Source organism: Terrapene carolina, unplaced genomic scaffold (genome assembly GCF_002925995.2).
Source record: "Terrapene carolina triunguis isolate 2854851 unplaced genomic scaffold, T_m_triunguis-2.0 Scaffold67, whole genome shotgun sequence".
In the NCBI taxonomy this organism is placed as follows: Eukaryota; Metazoa; Chordata; order Testudines; family Emydidae; genus Terrapene; species Terrapene triunguis.
In genome coordinates this window covers 48,343,005-48,362,308 of record NW_020664418.1, presented here as the reverse complement: position 1 = coordinate 48,362,308, position 19,304 = coordinate 48,343,005, and the positions used below count along the sequence as shown (strand labels likewise).

The 19,304-nt window shown below is 39.6% G+C and overlaps 1 protein-coding gene across 2 annotated transcripts in view; it reads right to left on the bottom strand.

Moving 5' to 3' along the window:
• The window catches only part of MAP2K5 (mitogen-activated protein kinase kinase 5), a 188,516-nt gene extending 170,567 nt beyond the window's left edge, over window positions 1-17,949 (bottom strand). For both annotated transcript variants that reach the window (XM_024199528.3, XM_024199529.3), the window contains exons 1-3: window positions 17,906-17,949; window positions 11,719-11,786; window positions 491-560 (exon numbers count right to left, since the gene is read on the bottom strand). In XM_024199528.3, the coding sequence (XP_024055296.1) occupies window positions 491-560; window positions 11,719-11,739 (91 nt within the window). In that variant the 5' untranslated portion in view covers window positions 11,740-11,786; window positions 17,906-17,949. The remainder of the gene's footprint in view (window positions 1-490; window positions 561-11,718; window positions 11,787-17,905) is intronic.
• Window positions 17,950-19,304: the final 1,355 nt, after the last annotated feature.

Sequence of the window (19,304 nt, the reverse complement as noted above, 5' to 3'; positions counted from 1 at the left end):
GTATTATCTGTGTATAAGACTCCATTATTTTGATTCTGTCACGAATTGCCAACAGCTCAAATAAAATTCCTCTCTATGCTGGACATATCTCCAGTTTCAACACAGATTGACAGATCATATCCCCTGAACATATTCAGTTGATTAAAAACTTTAGAGGAGCAAGGGTCGTAAGAAGCATCCAGAACCTGAGTTATTCAACTGCTTTGGCTTTGAATACACACAAACTACACCACCACCAATGAGTTTTTTTTAAATGAATGTAAATATGTACCATGCAAACTAAATTGGGTTAGTTTAATTTACTCCAGTAAACAAGCTATTTTATGTGCAATAACTGTAGTTTCACTACAATCCTGACAATACTGAATTATTTTATCTAAATTAAGAGGTAAACTTCATGTTATCTGCATTTAAACCTTCTGAAAACATAACTGTTGATGAAACATCTTACTGATATAATCATTGCTAATTAATATTTGTTAAGCATTACCTCTTGGATATATCTGCAAAGGTTCTATTAACTGTCCATTTACTTGCTGTTCCATTACAGTGGTATAATACTGCAAAGAGATTAGAGGAGATTATTCAATAACATATGAATAGTAGTTATAGTGTTATAGGTTGTTGAATTCAGGGTATTTTTTAGGGTTGAAAAATTGCTATTACACGTATCAGCCTCCAAAATACATTCCTACTGTTTGTACTGTCCATACAACAAAACAACTATGAAGGAACATTAAACAAAGGGTAATGATAATCAGTAATACATTGACTTCAGGGGAGCGGCCTACTATTGTATCGTGACCATCATAGGCTAAGGCTTATCCGACATCTACATTATTATTAAATAAAGAGAACATTAACAAAATTTGCAGCAGTAAGTAAGAGACCGAAATAATACAAAGAAACCGAGAGATTAGAAACAAACAAACAAACAAAATACAATGAAATTCAACCTGATACCAACTACTACATTTGTGGAAAAATAATTCAAGACAGGAAAGAGTCAATGGGGAAGAGAAACCTGGAAAGCAGTTATTATGAATGAGACCAATGGATGAAAATAGACAGACAATTAAAAGTTAGCCATGAACTGCCAATATGATATGGTAGAAACAGTGAATGCGGCTTTGGGCTGCATATCCAAAGGTATCACTCCACACAAATCAGAGAGGTAATATGGTCCCAGTGCAATGGCATCTACAACATAATATCCACAGCTCTTAGCATTTCATTACCAGAAAGACATTGTCACGTTATGGGGACCTCAGACCACAGCCCACAGCCCCTGACATTTTAGTGGCTGGCGGGAGTAGCTGATGAAAAAAATCTAAGACAGCTACCATAGATACATAAATACAAGTTTGGTGAAGAGATGACAAAAGGCTACATAACAATCTGTAAATATTTGAAGGACGTGAATACCAAGGATGGAAAGAAAATAGCATGGTAGGAGAAGAGTTACTGAGTAATGGGTGAAAAATAAGGAAAGGGAACATTTAGGCTGGAGATCTGGGAATATTTATTTGCCTTTAGAAAAAATTTCCCCTGGGAAACGTTGGAAACTCCATTACATGGGACACTGAAGAACAACACTAGACAAAACACCGGAACATGTACTTTAAGAAACAATCCTGCTATGGTGAGGAGATGGACCTCATTGGTTTTGCCAATGCATCTCTCTGACTATGGGAAGTGTTGAGAATTCAAAGCACAGTACGAAGCATGTTCCAACTGCAACTTACCTAGCTTAAGAACAAAAATGTTGACTGCGAGTCAGATCTTCAGCCAGTGAAAGTCAGCACAGCTCCATTGACTTTGATGCTCATTTTCACCACCTGAGGATCTGGCCCGAAGATTTTAGAAATATAGTGTTCTCAGATAAATATTTTATGATGTTGTTACTTATGCTGACATTACTTAACTTAAACAGTAAATACTGCATATCTGTATGGTGTCAAGTATGAGTGTTCTGATCATACCAATGACTTACCATAAAACAAACTTTTTTGACGTCTATATAATGCAAATCAACATAAGGATTGGTTTATTAATTGTTATGTAAATAGTTTTTTTATGGAATGCCATACTTGTTATGGAATCCCATCAAATTAAGTATACAAAGGGAGCAACTACACAAATATAGTGAGCACAGGCTGTAGGACAGGTCACTAAGATTGCTTTAGTGCACAATACATGCTTTCATTGCGTAAAATCATACATGCATTCACAAAACTGAATTCTGGAAGCTTCAAGTCTTCTAGCTTCACCTTGAGGCACAGATTTCTTTACAACTGATTACAAACTTGGTCCTGTTCTCAATGTGGCTCTGTGTGAACACAAAAGTCTGCATGTGCAGATCCACTTGAAGGATTGGGGTCCTATTTCAATGTTCCTTTACAGTTCTAAGATTCTAATCTGCTAAGAAAGAGAAGGCATTTGATATCTCCACATTTCTCATATATGAGAATGGACAGGAAGAACAGTTCTTCTGTAAAGTGTTAGTAGGGGAGAAAACTACTGGGGGTGTTGGGTTCTTCTTAGCCCCATCTATGCATGATATAAAAGCATGTTTGAAGGGCTATCTGGGTCACGATTACTGTACACTTCTCTTAAATAATCCCGCTACACATGCTCCCACTACAGAGTAAAGTTATTAATCACAAAAATATACTATTTTAAAATGATCAAGAGATGTTTGCAGGAAGAAAGGGAACTATTCCTGTAGACTTATTTTATATCATGGGGTAATGAATAACAAGCTAAGATCTTTGCCCCCCACCCCAAAAAAAGGCAGCTAGCATCTAATAGCTATGGGGCTATAAAAGAATGCCCTGCTTTCTAGCCGACCAAAGCTGTAAAGAAAATGTGTTTCCTTATTTGTAGTAATATGCCAGGACCCCAAGACATATACATATAGTATAAGCACATACTACATACTCTCTGGAATAATAAACTAAAGCAAATGTTCAAGAGACTACGTTTCTTTAGAAAAAAATAGTAATGTGGCCTTCTCCATTACTCAGTGATGACAAGTAAATGAAATATCAATCATGTCAGCTGTCAACCTTTTGGGACAGCAATAACTGTTAACAAGTAGTCTGGAAAAATTCTCCGAAAATGATTTGTCCTCCACATACGAGTATTTCAGTTTCCATGGAAAATTAAGATGCCAGTGGCTATTTGGAACATTGTTCAGGTACTTTTAAATGGAAAATTTGCCAGTTATTGATCCAGAGCATGTACCCCTTGCTTCCAGAAGGCTGCAAGCAACTTTCCAATCAGTGGCTGTCAAAAAAATTACTGCCTTTTTATACTGATACAAGACAACAGTGGTAGTGTAGCTCCACTGCTACTTAATATCTTTCTTTAATTAACTGCTATGTATAATAAGAAAATAATTTCAATTACCGTCTTACAATATTTCCATAAATATAATGCAAAATCTCTTTGTGTATTACCAAGCAAATTAATTACAGAGCTGATTGAAAACTGTGCTGATGGTCAAGTTCACAAACAAATAACCTCAACGATATAAGGGTTATAACCGATACAAAGCATCTTTTCCTACCACAAAACCTTGCATGCATGGAAGGGACCTGTATTCTCATTTCATTATTTAATTTTAATTATAAAAAAATTCATTCACTTTCCTTTTGCAAAACCTTCAGCGTGTTGATGGCAAAATGCACCATGTCAGCATTCTTGGAAAGACGTTAGCAGCTTCCCAACCCTACAAACATTTGCTACGAGGCCCAGCCACTACCATGAGTGACTTAGAATGTATGCTATCACAGAACTACTCTCTGCAGTCCATTCTCCCAGCATGCAACTTACAAGAACTCTCACAATTTCAGTATTTTAGGGTACCTAAATCTTACATACATCAGTTGGTAATCAGCCCCAGTGATGATGATGGCCAGTAGCCCCTCTAACCATCAGGGGTTTTTGTTTTTGAGGGATTTTCTGCTTTGGTGGTTTGTTTTTGTTTTATTTTTTGAGAAAAAGGTAGAAAGCCCTGCAAAAAGCTTATCCCCAACTCTGCCGGGAAGGCAGATGGATGTCAACCGAGTTATAACAATCTCACTTCCAGGAACAAGAAAGTAATTTTATTGTCTCAACTATTTTCTTCAAGATTATGGCAGAGTCATTCCAATTCTTGGAGACTAAAAAGCTACGGGATGTTTCTATAAGCCACCAAACAACAGACTGCTAGAACATGAAACCGTCATGTGCATCATTGAAACAGGCAACTGATGTAAAACATCTGAGACAAAACAGGTAGAAACAAAATGGCTCAGACTGGAACAAGATTATTTATAGGCATACCATAAATCTTAAGGCATTTGGGAGGACAAAACAATTGGGCACTTACAATTGCTCACATGCTGAAATTTCAACAATAGGCCTGGATTCATGCCAGAATGATGACCCTGCAAAGTAGTGATTTGTAAAACTGTGCTGGAAAAAAATGCAAGTATCCTTATCGTGTCATGTCAATAAACCCAGAGATTTCTTGAGGATTATCAATAAATAGATTGGTTATAGACTGATCCCAGGGAAAAGTATCATTATTGAGCGAGTAGAATAATAAAGAAAAAGCCGTAGAGTCTAAAAATTTTACCCCACTGCAGATAAAAAAAATTTAATATCAGACTTGCACTAAGATGGTCTGGTCCCTTCAGAATGGAAAGGCAAGTGAGGGAAAGTTGGGTGGGGAAAAGGTTTAATTCATCATCTCCGTAAAAGATCTGAACCTTACAAATAGGTGAATCAGCATCTGGAACCTGAAGTTTTTTTTGCTCTCATGGCTTAAGTCACTGACATTAAGAATAACATCTCACAGTGAAACTGGAGCACACGATATTTAGTAGTACAAGGAATGCTTAACAAGGAACACTGTGTAGAAGTTCCAAGGCAGTAATCTCCTCCCATATCAAAAGATCATGGCCTAGAAAAGAGAGCCTTCTGCATGTTAGTAAAACGAACAGGGCAATGAATGCTTATGTATGAAGTCTGTAACCCACACAGAGACAGACACAGGAACATGACTTATGCTGACAAGTCTTCCATCATATGTTCTCACAGTCTAATTCCTTACAATTGTAATTAGAAATGAATGAAGTGATTTTCAAAAACTGTTATGATCTGATGATTTTAAGGCATTTTGATCTTGAGCAAGACTCCGAGGGAACACAGTGCAGAAGACTGGGTAAACCACTTTTGTAGTGCTGAAACCACACTGGCTTGCTAATTCCCTGTGGCATTGGGAACTACATCCAGCTATCTTCAATCTGATAATACTTGGAAACTCCAGTGTCATCACACATTGAGGATCAAAGCTACAATGCAAGTGCAACAACATTACCCATTTAACAAGTTTCTTACTTCTACTGTATTCAAATATCTCTAGATAAATTAGGATGAACAATGTCTATGCTATCCACTCATCACTCGGCATGCAACTCCTAATGCTGTGCTATATTCTCATTGGCTTGCATTCAGCAAGCAACACAGATAAAAAAAAAAAAATCAGTGTTTTGATCAGTGTTGAAAAACTAAACAGACAGGGAGAGAGACATTCTTTCTTCAAGCTTCTTGGAGAATATTACAAATCAATAGAGGAAAAGGCCGTTTTAAATCACAATGGCTATATCAAAAGAATGCTTGACATTGTCCTTCATTTAATTAGCAATGATCAGAATATGTAGGTTTGCAATATTTTCATCAGGCAGTCATATCAGAGAAAAAGCCTGAGTTCCATTGGTGTCCTAATATCAGGGGGTAGCCGTGTTAGTCTGTATCTACAAAAACAACAAAGGAGTCTGGTGGCACCTTAAAGACTAAGGAATGTATCTGGGCATAAGCTTTCGTGGGTAAAAACCTCACTTCTTCTTGGTGTCCTAAAAGTATCTTGAAAGAAAACAGGTTGTTGATTGACATTCGTTCATAAAACAGCTATCACAGCAGAATTTTCAACATGAGTTGGCTGCAGAATTCCTTCAGTACAAGTCTCTGTGGCAACAAAATGACTACATTGTTTTACAGGACAATTTATTACAATTTTGGTTTTCTTCTCACTATCCCTTAAAAATACACAGAGTGAACAAAAAGTTCAAAAACACAGACTGGTCCCATTGTAGCTTAGGATCTTGCACACTTATCTACATAACAACTTCTGTGCCAAAATTCTTATGCACTAGATATCCTTCATGTCACATGCAGCATATAAAATGTGCACCATTAATAGCCCAGGGTTGCTCAGCAATTTAAAGAATTGATAAGATTTCAGTTATAAAAAGGAAACATTTTCAGTTTAATACCAAATTTGTTTATATCCCTGATAAAAACGCATGATGATTTTGAAACATTGAGATGTCAACAAATACTAGGATATTTCCACTTTAGTTTAAGCCTAAGGAGCTGGCATTCTCAACTTTTGTTAGACATGTTTGGGCTAGGAAAAAAAGAAACATGACCTTCTCCACCATTAAACCCAGTGTAAAAATGTCTGCTGTATTCCAGTCCTCCATTTATTTCTGTCTAAATATATAAAAGCCATGTTTCTCTGTCTGCCCTCCCCCAAACCACTTCACTAAGCTGACATCACACACACCTCAATGGTGAGCTATGCCATTCAAAGGACAGCAACAGAGAGGAAAGAGGGGAAGGAAATAAGAGATGAAGAAGAGGGACTCTGTGTCATTTTACCCATGAGAACAACAATACTGAGAAGTTTTGTGAAAGATAAAAAGTGAAATCATTCTAGTTTTCACTCTATTTATGAAACAGAAGGTGCCTCTTTCCCACAAAAGGAGAATGTTACCATCTGCTAATGGCAAGAGACAAGGCAGATGATATAATTTCTCACACTTGAATCTGGTCACAGAAGGAGCAGGGAAGCAAGCAGGGCTGCAAGATGACCACTATGGGGTTGACAGTGAAAAAGCAATAAACCCTAATTAAGAGATCCCTACTTTAGGTATTAATTTAGATGGAACATATGGGCCAAAGGTGTTACTATCCAACACTAAACAGTGTTAAACAAGGTTCAGGATGTGGTATACAGAGACCTGAGCCTGTTTAGTACCATGGCAAATGCATCATTAAACATCTTTTTAAGCTTTTATTAATGATAAAGTAAAAAAAGAAAAAAAGGAAAAATGTTTGAAATGTAAAAGTATTAAGTAGGGGTTTTATTCATTTTAATAACATCCCTTGTTCCCTCTCCTTTTAGCTGGAGAGAGTTTTCAGAAGGAAAACGTCTTTGCTTGACAGTCTCTCAGATAGTATCGAAGTCGGTAATAATTGTCCTTTTGGGGAAAAGAGAAGAGGTTAGTTGAGATGAGCATTATTATAGGTTATTCTGGCATCTTATGACCTTTTACGTACTTTTTACAGCTGAGCTTACAATTAGTGTACATTTGTCAGCACCATTACACACTGAAGTATCCACAAATGTTGTCACATTATACTAAAAGAATAATCCCCAAACCTCTTGCAGTAGTAGTAACAATGAAACAATGTGTTGTTATGGGAGCACACATGATCATTCCTTTCACTTTATCAAAGAGAGACACTGGAAGTTTCAAATAATCAGGTCATTTGATTAGCTGAACATTTCTAGATGTGCTTATTTAGTCCTACATTAAATTGTAAGATGTGTGACTAGAGATCAGAGACTAAACATACAGTTTTTCAACTCAGCAGCATGGGTATCTGGTAACTGTACTTTTAAACGCACTAAGTACTTACCTGCATCAAATCTTTGCATTAGATTTTTGTATGAAATCACTAACACGTCCTAGCCTCTGTAATTATATCAGGCATACATACTTAGAACTCTCATCAGCCAATCAGATTCCTCCTACAAAGCAAATCATGCAGTCTTTGCAATCCACAGAAGTTCTGGATAGTGAGGGTCTACAGGGTCAGGACTTTAAAAATGTTTGCCTTTTTCAATTTTTGCTACTATATGTTCAAAAACAAGTAAAAATATCCAAAAACATTCTGCCTATCACCCGCTGGAAATGACGGATCAGGCCTTTAGCCATTTTATAGGGTTACCATACGTCCGGATTTTCCAGGACAGGCACGGCTTTTTGGTCCTCAAATCCCCGTCCGGGGGGAAATTCCAAAAAGCCGGACATGTCTGGGAAAATAGGGAGGAGTCGTGGGGCTTGGATCTGGGCCGGAACTGCTTGGCCGGTGCCCCGGGGCCGGAGCCGCTCGGCTGGGGCCGGTGCCCGTGCCCTGGGGCCCGAGCCGAGCTGGAGCTGCCGGGGCGGGCCGGAGCCGCTCGGCCGGGGCCAGCGCGCTTGGCCGGAACCAGGGCCGGTGCCCCGGGGCCCAAGCCAAGCTGGAGCCGCCGGGGCTGGGGCGGGCGCCCCAGTGCCCGAGCCGAGCCAGGCCAGAACCGCCGGGGCCGGAGCCGCTCAGCCGGGGGCGCCGGACTGGGACGCGCCTCCTCGCGCACACCCTGGCCCAGCCCCAGTTTACCTGCTGCCTGCCTGTTTCAGGCTTCCCGCGAACATTTGATTCGCAGGAAGCAGGGGAGGAGCAGGGGGGCGGAGCGTTCAGGGGAGGGGGCGGAGACTTTGGGAAAGGAGCGGAGTTGGGGTGGGGCAGGGAAGGGGGCGGAGGTGGGGCGGGGCCCCTTGGAGTGTCCTCTTTTTGTTATTTTAAAATATGGTAACCCTACATTTTATTACTACACATGAGTTCGCATCTATACACACACACACACACACACACACACACACACACACACACACACACATATATATATGAAAATATGTGGATTCATGCACACACACACACAATGCTTTACAAAACAGCCAGTCACAAAATCCAGTCTGTGGATATATATAGGTACCTTATAATGTCTTTCATTCAAACTCATACTAAATGTTTGTTTATTTTAAAGCCTTCAGCAAAGATAATATACCTAGCTACTAACAATTTTACAGTAGCAAAATAAAAGACATCTCCTAATTGGAGTTGCAGCTAGCAAGGGATGTGAAGGGTAACAAGAAGAGTTTCTACAGGAGGTCAGGGAAAGTGTAGGCCCCTTACTGAATGGGGGAGGCAACCTAGTGACAGAGGATGTGGAAAAAGCTAATGTACTCAATGCTTTTTTTGCCTCTGTCTTCACGAACAAGGTCAGCTCCCAGACTGCTGCACTGGGCAGCACAGTATGGGGAGAAGGTGACCAGCGCTCTGTGGAGAAAGAAGTGGTTCAGGACTATTTAGAAAAGCTGGACGAGCACAAGTCCATGGGGCCAGATGCGCTGCATCCGAGGGTGCTAAAGGAGTTGGTGAATGTGACTGCAGAGCCACTGGCCATTATGTTTGAAAACTTGTGGCGATAAGGGGAGGTCCCAGATGATTGGAAAAAGGCAAATATAGTGCCCATCTTTAAAAAAGGGAAGAAGGAGAATCTGGGGAACTACAGACCGGTCAGCCTCACCTCAGTCCCTGGAAAAACCATGGAGCAGGTCCTCAAGGAATCCATTTTGAAGCATTTGAAGGAGAGGAAGGTGATCAGGAATGGTCAACATGGATTCACCAAGGGCAAGTCATGCCTGACCAACCTGATGGCCTTCTACGATGAGATAACTGGCTCTGTGGATATGGGGAAAGCGGTGGACGTAATATACCTTGACTTTAGCAAAGCTTTTGATACAGTCTCCTGCAGTATTCTTGCCAGCAAGTTAAAGAAGTATGGATTGGATGAATGGACTGTAAGGTAGATAGAAAGCTGGCTAGATCGTTGGGCTCAATGGGTAGTGATCAACGGCTCGATGTCTAGTTGGCAGCCGGTGTCAAGCGGAGTGCCCCAGGGGTTGGTCCTGGGGCCAGTTTTGTTCAATATCTTCATTAATGATCTGGATGATGGGATGGATTGCACCCTCAGCAAGTTCGCGGATGACACTAAGCTGGGGGTATAGGTAGCTACGCTGGAGGGTAGGGATAGCGTCCAGAGTGACCTAGACAAATTGGAGGATTGGCCAAAAGAAATCTGATGAGGTTCAACAAAGACAAGTGCAGAATCCTGCACTTAGGATGGAAGAATCCCATGCACTTCTACAGGCACACTGACTGGCTAAGCGGCAGTTCTGCAGAAAAGGACCTGTGGATTACAATGGACGAGAAGCTGGATATGAGTCAACAGTGTGCTCTTGTTGCCAAGGCTAACAGAATATTGGGCTACATTAGTAGGAGCATTGCCAGCAGATCGAGGAAAGTGATTATTCCCCTCCATTCGGCACGGGTGAGTCCACATCTGTAGTATTACATCCAGTTTTGGACCCCTCACTACAGAAAGGATGTGGACAAATTTGAGAGAGTCCAGCAAAGGCCAACAAAAATGATTAGGGGGCTGGAGCACAAAACTTATGAGGAGAGGTTGAGGGAACTGAGCTTATTTAGTCTGCAGAAGAGTGAGGGGGGATTTGATAGCAGCCTTCAACTACCTGAAGGCGGGTTCCAAAGAGGATGGAGCTGGGCTGTTCTCCGTGGTGGCAGATGACAGAACAAGGAGCAATGGTCTGAAGTTGCAGTGAGGGAGGTCTATGTTGGATATTAGGAAACACTGTTTCACTAGGAGGGTGGTGAAGCACTGGAGTGGGTTACCTAGGGAGGTGGTGGAATCTCCATCCTCAGAGGTTTTTAAGGCCCGGCTTGACAAAGCCCTGGCTGGGATGATTTAGTTGGGGTTAGTCCTGCTTTGAGCAGGGGGTTGGACGAGATACCTCCTGAGGTTTCTTCCAACCCTAATCTTCTAGGATTCTATGCTTTGGGGGAAATAGTTGCCACCTAAAATAAGCCTTGATAACAAAAGAGCACCCTGTATATTTTTGATGACAAATTCTAAACTAAGCTAAAGCATTTTATCCCACACAAAAGGCCTCCATCATCAGATGACTGATACTTCAATGGCTGTACAGTAGTTAATTTTGCAACATTCAAAGTTAAGAAATAAACAGAAAACAAAAACAAAAAAATCTTTTTTGGCAAAAAAGTGGATTTTAGCACTTAATATTCATCTTAAAAGAAAAGATCCATAAAACTATTGGTTATTTTCCTGTTCATCTATTTCATTTGAAAGCAACTGTTAAATGGAAATTTTCACTTAAATTTACAATAGGAAAGATAAATTTAGCTAATAATGAGTTAAAATAATTGTGATTCAATAAGTTACTGGTTTTGCTTTTAGTTTTTTTGTACATATAAAAAAAACAGAAATACATCTTTAAATCTTCTGTGCATATTGAGCCTGCAGCTACAATGTAACTCTTCTGTTAGGAGGGGTGAAATAGTCTCCAGATGAAAGTAGATTCTGAAAATTTTTTAGAGCCCAGGGGTTCATTTTTAATGAGCCGTTACTTTAAGTACTGCATAAAAAATACAAGAAATTGATAGTCCATTTAGCCTGCACTATACCTAATGCAAAAGTCATTAAGATGCATTATTCTTAATGTTCATCATATGATCAGTAAGTGTACAACTCTTTTTAAAAATGTCAAGCATGCCCACAACTCCATGTGATTTAAAAACAAAAAAACAAAAAAAACCCACCACCTCCACATAATACAGGAATATATTATGATCATTGAAGTTGATTTTTAACACTTCAACACAAGCAGAATAATGGACAAAATTACAGGAAAATTGAAAACCATGAAAAACATTCCCCATTTGTTACAATATACCTACATAGGATAGCATGGCTTTCATTTCTTCATCGCTTCTAACAGTAATCCGATCACCGTCCTCATCTTCATCTGATAAAAAAGTATTACATTCATTAAGTGAAAAGCCTTTTACAGTTTTTAATAAATCAATTATGCCTGTTTACTCTACCTGAACAACAGAACTTCTACAAACAAATGAAAATAAACTGAACGAGCAAGCCAATTATATAAAAAACCCAGAACCTTGAAATGACTGTTGACATCATCATCGTCTGGGGCCTAGACATGTGATGTGGAAGAAACAAGTGAGGAAAACAAGACCAAGTGGCTGAAGGACTTGAGACGCAAGAGCACAAAAGGAGGAGAGCAGATCATTCTCTAACCGCATATACCAAAGTAATCCCAAATGCACATAAACAGAGGCTATAATTACATTTTAAGAGCGGGGACAAGAACAAAGCACTCGAAACTTTGCTCTCTCAATTTACAATGCTAGCAGAACCTCCCTGTGGAATTCCAGTCTATGCACAGTATATTACTCCTTATGCAAATCCATTAAGTCATTCTGGTGACACTGTAAATTCAGAGTGAAGATTGAGTGGTTTCTTAATGGGTCTAGGTCTCCCAAGATGGAATCAAGTTTATTCAGTTTTGTTGAAAGAGAAAACATAATATCAAAAACCTGATCTGTTTTCTTACCGCTGCCTTCTTATTCTAAAATCTTCTGTCTTTACATGAATTCTTTCCTGTCTCATGCTCATCTGCCCCCTGTCTGCTTCTTCCTCCTGATACCTGTCAGGAAGCACAGGTTTCTACCATACCTAATAACAGTAGCTTTACCTTTAAAAAAAATTAAACCAGCACATGATCATTCATTTGTATGTCCATATATACACACACACACACATCAATTTAGACTAGTGCCAAACTTAGTGTGCACGCACGTTCGTGCACAGTACCACTGTGGGAGAAGAGAGTGAGTGGTTCACGAATAGTGCAATGTAATCACACCTTTGTAATAAGAGCTAAGGTACAGACATGCATACACACAGCGCTGCATCCCTTGTGACATAAGGAAAGATGCTGCTGTAGATTTGGAGGCAGAGGAAAGAACAAGAAGATTCAGAAAGGCTTATGTAAAGCGAGGGGTTTTAAAATATATATATTTTAAATTAGGATCTAACATTGGAATAAGTTTTCCAAAGGCATAAGGCAGGATTCGATCTCCATTAACAATTATGAGGTACTCAGATACTCTTGTGATGCAAGACGCACAAGTAATCAGATAAATTGATCAGAACCCCACTCTCAATCTGTAGCAAAATATAGTTTTTTACTGATTTACCTTTTTATTGATTTGTTTCCCATTTTGCCTGCCATGATTTAACATTCTTCTTTCTTTCTGAAGTTTGTACAATTAGGATACAATATTCCTTTAACATTTATGTTTCCCCAGATTTGGAAATTGGATTTTCCTTTTACTACATCTACAGTATGACTCAGGGGTGTGATTCCCCTGCTCATATTTATTTGAGGCCGTACAAGCATAAATAGCAGTATAAATAGTATAGCTGCAGTATTATGGGTGGTGGCAGCAGAGGCATGGCTGAGCTCTGCTGAGTACATACAAACCCACTGGTTTCAGGTGGGTTTATATCATGGGGATGCTGCTATTTAGACTCATGCTAGCTCAGTGAGCGCTAGCAAACATATGCGGACACGAGCAAGGGAATTATACACCTAGCTCATAGCATAGATAGAGTCTCAGACACAGTGATCTTTCTAAACTGCTTTCCATAAGACATTTAAATTTTAAGCTAAAAAATGAGGCAGTGTTAAAGGCATGTATATTTGAAGGCTGGGGGGTGAGGGGGATCAACCACACATGTGGTTTTGGGTTGGGATTTTCAAAGAGACCTAGGCACCCAATTCTCATTGGAAGCTGATGGGAGATGCGTGTCTGACTCGCTTAAGTCCCTTTTAAAAAAAAAAAAATCACAGCCTTTGCACGAAATATCACACAAAATGTGTGAATATTTCCCTGGATGAAAATGAACCTCTACTCATAATTACACACATTAGTTCAGCAACAGATCTAAATTAGTTGGGCAAAGGAATGTGTTCATTCTTTTTTGAAAATCTAGCAGAAAACTCCAAAGCAATAATGAAAAAGAGCAAAAAGAGCTCAGAGGGGAAGAAGTAACAGTGTAGTAGTACGTAACTGAATATACTTAGAGAGCTAGAGTTTATAAATCTACCAGAGCAGAATCACAAGACACTGGAAAGATGGCTTTGAACGGAGACGTGGCTGGCACAGTTACCTTCTGTAATAGTCTTGAGGATGCATGGAGATTTAACTGGTAAGTTGCCAGGCTGCTAACAATGCTCTCTAGAGTTACCAACCTGTATCGAGTCAAGAACGATGAAAAGATCTGGAAGAGTTAGTGAGTTGAAACTGAACGTTTCCTTGCCTGAAAGCATATAAGAGACAGAAAAGGGAGGAGAGGTTTGTAAAACTACAACTTGGCTGAAAACAAAGTAGTTCTAGCATGAGAATCAGAAACACTGAAGAAAGCTGTCAGAGTAATGACCGCAATGAAAGCGCTGTAAGCAGAGAGGGGATCAGAAGTAAAAGTAGATGAGCAAAAAATATATTTAAAAGACAGAGGAAGACCAGAGTTGTTAAACAAGTCAGGCTTAAGAGGGAAAAAAAAAACAAAAAAACTGACCCTAGAAACCTCCAAGGGTGTGTAGCTGATGAACTCTCACAGCCCACTGGAAAAACATCCTCAGATCTCCAGGGTCATAGAGGATTAGATTCAGATGATATGAAAATAGCTCCAGAGTACTCAGAACTGTGAAAACTCCTTACGGTTGCATGAAGAATACAGGAAAGAGACAAACGTACTGATGAAAGACAGACGATATTAAAAGAAAGCAAGTCTAAAACAATCAGGGCAATTTTTTCTTAACCAGAGAATATATTTCTCATGTTAAATGAGGAGATTCTTTTGCCATCCTACCCAAAAATATAACTGGGTATAGCCCCCAAACTGGCTATAGATGATGCACTGATTCAGAGAGAAGAATTCCAAGCTTGTCTAGTTGCCTAGAGCACAACAGTATGATTTTCCAGCACATTAGGGAAGCAAAAGTAGAACCAAAAAGCCTATGTACTGGCTGGATTTTGCTAATGTCACTTAAAATGGAGGAAAAAATCCTAGCAAGATACCAAATAGAGTGCAGCAGATGGTAAACAAATATTATGAAGCAATCTTCGCAAAATCTGCAGTGTGTCACAAATACACAAAATGGCAGAGTTTGGATAAAAGGACCATAACAGGCCATATGTTGTTAGTCATTTTATTTGTAGCAAACGTGTAATACAATGATGGAATCCACATAAAGGTCCAATGGTAGAAGACGCACAGCCCCAGGTAGAGGCTGCAATGAATGACACACTGTAGATAACAATAACTAAACAAACGGTCGAGGAGACTATACTAGCTGGCAAATATCCGTGTCTGGAACGTAATCAAGCAGGTGAGAATGACATTTATGCCTGTAAAATCTAGGCATTTGATATGGATAGAGTAACCAGGAAATCAAGCATCAAGATACATAACATATTTTAGATGCCAGTTAAATGGCAGGGGAAATAGTTTTGTGCAGATGTAAATGACAGACTAGAGACATGAACTGAAAGCACAGCAGCAGATGTGTATTTCCAGGAAAGTTCTACACATGGTACCATTAATATGGGCTACTGCTCTGATTGCAGGGACTCTCACTGGTGCATGAAGTTCAAACAAAGCTAATGTGTGATATGGGAAATAGGTAACAAAAATCAACCAATCATAAAAGAAAACGTAAGGTCTGGAGCCTGGTTTTGCTCAGGTCCCTATAGCAAGTCCTAGGTTTTACAATGGGGAAGGGTACATGTCCCAGACTCAGGGGAAATGGACGTTTACAAACACCGTTCTTATCCACAGGATATGTTTTTTAGTCGAAAACAAACATGCGGACATAAAAGCAGAAAAGCACTCGAAGGCTCACAAAACAATTATTTCCTTTAATTTTCTATGCCCATGATTATCCCTCAAGCATAACACAACCAAGTACTCTGCGCCTTACCTTCTATCATCTATACTCTCTCACTTCCAGCATCAATATACAGCATGCAGATTCACGAACCAGATGCAACATCCCATGGCTCTTTTTGTAGACCCACCTCTATCAGGGCAAACCTTTTGCAGAAAATTGGTGGAACCTTTCCTCTAGCACAGACTCGTGGCACCCATAAGAATAAAAATACTAGAAAGGAGCAGTAGAAAGCCTCTCCACTCTTAAATAGACTACTGATCTTATTGCCTGAGGCAGAGGAGTTGGACTGCCCTTCACAAATTCTTCTTCTTGAAAACAATGCCATAGGAGCCAAAAAAGATCAAAAGAGTGCAGAGTTACAAAAAGAAAAAGAAAATAAGCAAGTCGGTATCGGTCCCAAATCTGCATCAATGGAGTAAATGAGCGCTTTGTTACAGACTTCAATTACAGTAGGATCTTGGCCTATTTATAGAACCCTGTGAACTTTTTATTTTTTACATTTTTTTTTTAATTTCTAATTACGTTTTATCCATTAAAAATGTTTTTACTTCTTTTTATTACATTTACATTAATAAAATACCTCAAATGACCCCATACAAAAAAAAAAAAATATCTAAACCATATTAAAAAAAAAAAAAAAACAGTTTATTTAGACTACACCATTTTATTAAGCATTATTGCATGGCATTAAACGGTTTTAGGAATTAAAAGCAAGCATAGAACAGTACCCCTTAAATATTCCCTATGCCCTCTTCAGCCCCCATGTCTCAGCCTCCCCGTTAGTTCAAAGGACCCCTCCCCCCTCCTTTACATATTCCACCAACCCTACTGAAACCAAGGCCCTTGGGGAGGGTGGCAGGTCCTGTCCCCAGGGGGTGGGAGGCCCTAGGGGGGATGTTGCAGAGCAAGCTTGCCCTGCACGCACCCTGCAGTGGCAGCGCCTGTCCTGTGGAGCTGAGCCCAGCTCCCCGCTCCAGGTGTTGTGACCTGGAGCACGGGATCATAGTACTGCTCAGGTTTGGCCCAGCCATCCCGCCATCATCATAACAAAGAAAAGAAAAAGGAAGAATGTAGATAAGTTGGCCAATATCTTTAACTTGTAGAGGAAAGAAGGAAAATAAATGACTTGGCATCTCATGAGCATCCTTCTAATGGAAGAAATTGCTACCTCCTCTCACGGAGCATTCCTTGTTCTTTAGGGCAGTGAAAACGTAGACTCCAGCCCTCCCATTATCACAGAAACCTATTTAAAAGAAAACCAAATCTTTCCCTGTTATTAGGGAGGCGTGTGGCCCTCAACACCTGTGCTACAACTGTCAAATCCAGCCTTATGAACATGGGATATCATCTTCCTAGATCCAAAGAAACAACTGATCTCAAGGTAATATAGGCAGTCACCCCACCACAACAATACATGCACTGTACCTGACTGTCATGTTATGACACTTATCTTCATATGTGAGAAAAGAGATCATCTCCTTATACAAGAGCATAAGTAGGATAAGATCTCAACAATCATTCTTCTTCTCCTGCCTCAGCAACCTACTGCGGATGTAGTATGCAAAAAACTCCTTTTCCAGTAGAAACCAACGGTTCATCCTCCATAATATGGTCAGTCTCCACTGAATTAAAAAGGAAAGGTCCCAAATCTAGTAGAGCCGGGGTTTCAATGCAGCAATTGCTATGCTCCCACGCCTGGTATTATTCTACACTTTGTAGCATATTTCTTTTAAAAGCTGCACTTTGCAGCTCTTTTGTTTTTTAAAGTGAGAATTAAATTTTCAAATTACAATCATAGATCTACAGGTACTTTATACTTTTCATTTAATTCAAGCCATATAATTGCAGTGAGGAGTCAGAGCATGATAAGGTCACGTTGGTAATTAAAGCTATATTGTAGAGATATGCTCACTCAAGATGTAATTAAATAATAAAATATTACTTAGCTCAGTATCATCATTAAACTTGCATTAATGTATAAATATTTAACTGTAACATATAATGAACATAAACATTATTTATTTAAAAAATGACAACTGCATAATGTGAGCAGAGGAGCCCATACCAGACATACTGCAGACAGAAGTTAAATAAGCTGTACTTACATTCAAATGCTGTTGTCGTTGCATCAGGCAAAACCTGTCCAATGACATCCTAAACAATGACATAGGACAGAATAAGCCATATTTCTAACTGGAAGGGCTCAAGACATTTCAGAGTACATTAAACTTAACTGTTCCTCTATTACAGAGAAGAGACTTTAAACCCCTCTCCCCCAAACTTTTAGCGTACGATTCAAAGCAGTTTCAATCAGTCTCTCACTTCCTCCTCCCTATGCCCCCTAGAGGGAAGAATAGTATTCCATTTTGCTTTTTCTTGCAATGTAAAGAGTTTATTTTGTCCTTAGGGTATGAAAAATGCATGTGGAACTCTTCAAGGCAAGTCGTATAAACGGAGGTTTATAAATCATTTCTGTACTTGAGAAGGCGCGCTCTGTCTTTCTACCCCAAACCATCCCGACTGTTGGGGAGAGAGTGGTCCATTATTGTATAATTTGCTCAGCTTCTGTTTTCTGGTCCTTCTCCCCCACCATAAGTAGCTTTTGTGCCTACCTCTGCAGCCCACATGGATCTGAACAGGGGTGCTGGAATAACTTTTATAATGGGGGTGCTGAGAGCCATTGAACCAAACTGTACACACTGTATATGATGGAAACCACTTGAAGTCAGGGGGTGCAACAGCACCCCCAGCACCAGCATCTATAGATCTGAACAGCAGAAGGGACAATGACTAAAATCTTGTTGATTTCACTCTGCTACTGCACAGGAAAGCTTTGAAGGATAGGGATGCACTAGAGACGCCTGAGGCAGGCTCACCAAAAAGCTCTGGTTTACATTTGGAAGATTCTCTCTGCAACCATATGAGCTATAAAGTTTTTAGTATTATTATTTTATTTTAATTGAAGTTTAAATCCTGCATAAATACATGAGTGGATTCATAGTTGGTCTGAAATAAGAAAAGTACCCTGGTTGTCCAGTAAGAAATGAGGCCAAAGTATCAAAGAAGCGTAAATATTTCTCATCTACACACTGGGCAGCGTGTTTTATTTTAAAAAGTTTTTTTGCCTTTGCCTGAACTACTTCCACAACAATGATCTTCCGAGGACAGGATCAAACTGTATATACCAGAAGGCCCAAAAATGTAGAATTTCTGTGTATGTTACACATTTCTGTCCCAAATGGTGCATTTTTATGTCTAATATTTTAAACACATTTTCTATGCTAGAACTTTTTTTTAAGATCAAAAACTGCAAGAATGTTTTTACCCTGGGTATACCAAAGTTACTCAAAATTCAGTGGAAGATCAATTCATGCAGGCCTTCTAGTCTACATTGTGTCATCAGCCAACAGTGAGTTTGCAATATGTCATGTGGGGTATGGCATAAATGCATAGCATGATCTTTCCTTCCTGCTGTCTCATTTCTCATGTCATGCAAGCTTTTCA